General features: G+C 47.1%; 1 protein-coding gene across 5 annotated transcripts; it reads left to right on the forward strand.

The window, feature by feature from the left end:
• Positions 1-916: 916 nt before the first annotated feature.
• On the forward strand, positions 917-3,756 carry LOC100383318 (Pentatricopeptide repeat-containing protein mitochondrial). 5 transcript variants are annotated; one of them, XR_004849924.1, is made up of 2 exons: positions 917-3,048; positions 3,306-3,723. XR_004849924.1 is itself a non-coding variant. In XM_008646481.4 (2 exons), exon 1 carries the CDS (start codon positions 1,051-1,053, stop codon positions 2,428-2,430), a length of 1,380 nt encoding a protein of 459 aa, XP_008644703.1. In that variant the 5' UTR covers positions 926-1,050; the 3' UTR covers positions 2,431-2,477; positions 3,306-3,756. The 5 variants fall into 5 exon arrangements, 3 of the variants coding, with proteins under 3 accessions (XP_008644703.1, XP_008644710.1, NP_001169447.1); XR_004849925.1 differs by having other exon boundaries at positions 3,364-3,723; XM_008646481.4 differs by having other exon boundaries at positions 926-2,477; positions 3,306-3,756.
• Positions 3,757-4,600: the final 844 nt, after the last annotated feature.

Consider the following 4,600-nt stretch of genomic DNA (forward strand, 5'->3'; position numbering starts at 1 on the left):
GAGCCAATACTATCAAGCACTAGACGTTCTTAAGGAACCACCAAGGAAACTAGGATCTACCTTGGCCATTACATCATTTTTTAGCTAGTTTCTGATCCCGAATGATGAGTTCTTTGTGTTTTGTATGCTCTTCACCACTCTAACGATCATCAGTTTAGGGATAACATTCCAAGGAATTTGGTTGGTTCTTCACATCAAATGTGTATATCTAATCACTCAACCACATGTAGTTTTTAGAGTCTTGCGCTTTCTGGCCGATTTTAGTATTTTTTGTAAGCTCTAGTTTATGGGATTCATGTGTTTTTTGTGTCCTAGAATGGTAGAGCCCTATACATTGTAATTTGTAAAGGCATCATTAAAACTTACAAGATATACCTTGGTTGATTGAACATTTTTCTAGGCACATTCTAGTTCCGAAAGAATGAGTTCTTCGGATTTTCTACATTTGTGAGACGTTTTTTTTCTTTTGGGTTTGTGATTCCAATACTTTTTATTTGTTGTAACACATCAAATATGGCTATCTTAACACTCAACCGCCAAGATGTGACCAGCTTCAGTCCAACACTGCTAGCTCAACCTGGATCAAGAGCAAAATTCGGCACACCAAAGTCGCCTTCGCCAGGTACCATGTAACTGTAAACATCTACAGTTACCTTGAACAGGAGCAGCTACATCCTGGATCACTGAACTGCTGAACCAACTACTGCAGTACTGCTGCAGCCTGCAGTAGTTGAATTACTGGACCCAACTCTAAACTCCCAGTGCCTACTGGTTGCATAGAGCCGTAGTAAAACAAGCCCATATGTATTGATGGGCCATAGCCCATACAAGGCGTAACTACGCCATACCCTCAAAGGCCCAACCACCCCAGTTTGAGGCTTTTGGTTGGGGAATAAACCGTGGGCTCTCGCCCGCCTCTCGAGAGTCCGCTGGACGGAGCGGTGCGTTGCGCCTCCACGCCGCCCCTCTCCCCCGCTCGCTCACTTCGCCGCCCACCACGCCCATGGCCGCCGCAGCCGCCACCGCGCCCTAGGCATCGAGCGAGGCCAGATGCTCTCCCTGGGCGCCCTCCGCAAGCTCTGCGCAGCCTTTGACGCCGTCGCGCTCACCGTCATCGCTGCGGGGCTCTCGCGCCCGCCCTCGGGCCGCCACCCTTTCTCCTCCGCGCACGCGCACTCCTCGCACCCCGCTGACTTCCCCACCATCGCCGCCTGCCGCGCCGCGATATCCGCCTCCAAGGGTGACCGCCGCCGCCGACCCGGCGTCGGCCAGCCCTCCTCCTCCCCTTCCCCCTCTCTCGCAGCCGCTGCAGCCAAGGAGGAGCAGGAGCAGCCGGTGCTGGTAAGGATCAAGCACGAGCGGGACCCGGAGCGGCTGTACCAGCTGTTCAGGGCCAATGCGCACAACCGCCTCCTGGTGGAGAACCGCTTCGCGTTCGAGGACGCGGTGGCGCGCCTGGCGGGTGCTCGTCGGAATGACCTCGTCGAGGAGATCCTCGAGCAGCACAAGGCGCTGCCCCAGGGGAGGCGGGAAGGGTTCGTGGTCAGGATCATCGGCCTGTACGGGAAGGCCGGGATGCCAGGCCACGCGCTACGGACTTTCCAGGAGATGGGGATGTACGGGTGCCCGCGCACCGCAAAGTCGCTCAATGCCACCATGAAGGTCCTGCTGCGGGCACGGATGTTTGATGAGGCTCTGTCGCTGTTTGAGGAGGGGCCAGAGAAGTACGACGTCGAGGTGGATGACATCTCGTGTAACACGGTGGTGAAGATGTTCTGCGACATGGGGGACTTGCGTGCGGCGTACCAGGTCATGCAGGGGATGGAGAGGGCTGGTGTGCGGCCGGATGTCATCACGTACACGACGCTCATGGCTGCTTTCTATAAGTGTGGCCGACGCGAGGTTGGGGATGGTTTGTGGAATCTCATGAGGCTGAGGGGTTGTGTGCCGACACTTGCTACCTACAATGTGAGGATCCAGTTCCTGGTTAACAGGGGAAGGGGGTGGCAGGCAAATGAGTTGGCACGGAAAATGTATGTGGCGGGGATCAAACCAGATGAGATCACATACAATCTAATTATCAAGGGTTTCTTCATGATGGGTGAGCATGAGATGGCCAAGACGGTCTTTGGCGCGATGCACGGGAGGGGATGCAAGCCAAACAGTAAGGTTTACCAGACAATGGTCCATTACCTCTGTGAGAGAAGGGACTTTGATTTGGCATTCAGGTTGTGCAAGGATAGCATGGAGAAAAATTGGTTTCCGAGTGTCGATACTATTAACCAACTGTTGAAAGGCCTCATGGCTATCTCAAAGGATAGGAATGGGAAAGAGATAATGAAGTTGGTTACTGGGAGAAAACCTTCGTATTCAGATGGTGAAATGAGGGTCTTCAAAGATATATTATCTCATAGGAAGACTGGAAGATAAGTTGATGTCTGGATAGGAAATTTGCTGTAAATCCACCACTTGTAACTGTAAGGCTGTTGTTGACATTCTTTTATCACTCCGTTTTCATAGTCAAGTTGAAATGGGGTTGATCCAAGGGTTTTGAATATTGAATCATCCTGTCGGGCAACAGTTTTACAGCTCCTTAAAATAAGTTAGTGTAAGTTATAGGAATTCCGTACCTGTAGCAGAAGTATCATGATTCATGAATGACACCATGACAAGGACTTTGAGAGCTGGAGGTTCTGTTTTATACTTTCGTTGGCTAATGTTGGATTTTTATAGAAAGTTGTGATCGTAATAATTCAACATAACTACATAAGAATGTGATGTTGGCACATTCATTGGGAAAACTTATGAGAGTCAGTGGTGTCCGCAAGTGTTTAGGATAGAGTTTGTTCAGGAGTTGTATCAGTTCAGCCATGGTTTGTTCAATTGAGTCAAGGGTCCAGAGTTTGTTCTATGCTTTTAGTTGGAGAAAAAAAAGTGTTTGTTATTTGGTTCCACCTACTTAACATGAGTGGTGTTCCAGTTGTAATTAAGAAGAAATAAAGTTGATTCCATCTAAAGATGTTGTTCAGAGCCCCCTTACGAAGGCAGGTACACCATCTTCATCTTTGGTACAGTTTGCAAAACTATGTTGGGGGAAATCTGATCTTATTATTGTTTTTTTTTTCTTTTTCCGTTTATGCCATCCCACCAAGATAGAATTGTCTGCTTGTTAAGAACAAGAAATATTTTAATTGTCTGAGTTATTGTATCCTAAGGTTGACGATTCTTTTGATATTGGTGAGAACTCAAAGGAAACAAACCAAAACAAAATCAACTGAATTTTTTACTTTTTTTGTTTGAGCCAGATGATAGTTACACAGCTTTTAATTGTCCCTGAGGATGCTTGATATTGGCCTACTGCAGCAAGTCTGGCTCGGAACTTCCTGAGATACTTTGAGCCACCGCTGTTTGGAGGGCTGCGGTGGCTTGGCGTCGGCAAGAATGTGGCTCAACGTCGTGGCTGCAGCCCGACAGTCGCGGACGTTCTGGAGCGAAAACCAGGATTAACCATCTGCTGCAACGCCAACGCCTGGGACATGGGCTGCAGGAACAAGTGCCATCCAGACATTCGCTTTCCTTTCCTCAGTAAGTGGACATTCAGAAAGTAGATGTGCCGGATCTAACCCATCCATCTGTGGTGGCGTCTGCTGACTTTGGTTGCACTAAAAGTTTTCTTCAGGACTTGTTACTGCCATTTGAGTTGATACTGTGATGCCCAATTTTTCTTTTGATTAAACACGTACTATTCGTGATCTATGGTTCCTTGTGCCACAACGGGATTCTGTGGTACCCTTTTGTTTTCTTATTTTGACAATGGTAATTTATGCAGCAAGCCGTCAGTAGGAGCAAGCAGTGGCCCTTTTGTTTGAGCTTTTTTCAGCTTTTGACCACTAAAAGTTGTTGCAAGTTGCTGCGGACTGCTAAACCCTCTAGTTTTTCGGACCGCTTCTATAAGAATCGTTTTGATAAAACCTGTCTAAAATCAATATGAACACTAAATCGGTCGAGTCATTCCGATAGTAGGAATCTATCGTTTTCTAGATACTGAATCTTTTGGACCACTTCATATTTCTCTATGTAATCTTCACGATACTCAGTTTTTTTTCACAACTAGATTATCTCCACAACCAGATTATTATCTCCACAACCAGATTCTTAGAAAAGCTGGTAAAAAAACCAGATTCTTAGAAAAGCTGGTAAAAAAACCGAACCTGCATCATCTAATATTTACAAAATATATAACTCTACCAATATGATCGGGTCAGCTGCGTTCTGCCGTGCTCTCATCGCACATAACATCACATCTAGCAGCACAACAAATGATTTCTTAGTTTTGCTAACCGTGAGCGTGACGAAACCAGCACCAATATCACCTATTAAGACTCAAATCGAATAAAGCCTTGCTCGGCTGGATCGAAAAGGATTGAGGTCCCGTTTGACAGATTAGGATCTAAACCAGATCCAGCCAAGGATTAAGGCCTTGTTCGTTTTTGCCGGATCGATGGGTCGAAACTATTCCTAGCCGGATTACTTCTCTAATTTATATAGACTTTGATTAGCTGGAACGATTCCAGGTACAATCCGACGTAAACGAACAAGG

The sequence above is a fragment of the Zea mays genome, chromosome 1, assembly GCF_902167145.1.
Source record: "Zea mays cultivar B73 chromosome 1, Zm-B73-REFERENCE-NAM-5.0, whole genome shotgun sequence".
Taxonomy (NCBI): Eukaryota; Viridiplantae; Streptophyta; class Magnoliopsida; order Poales; family Poaceae; genus Zea; species Zea mays.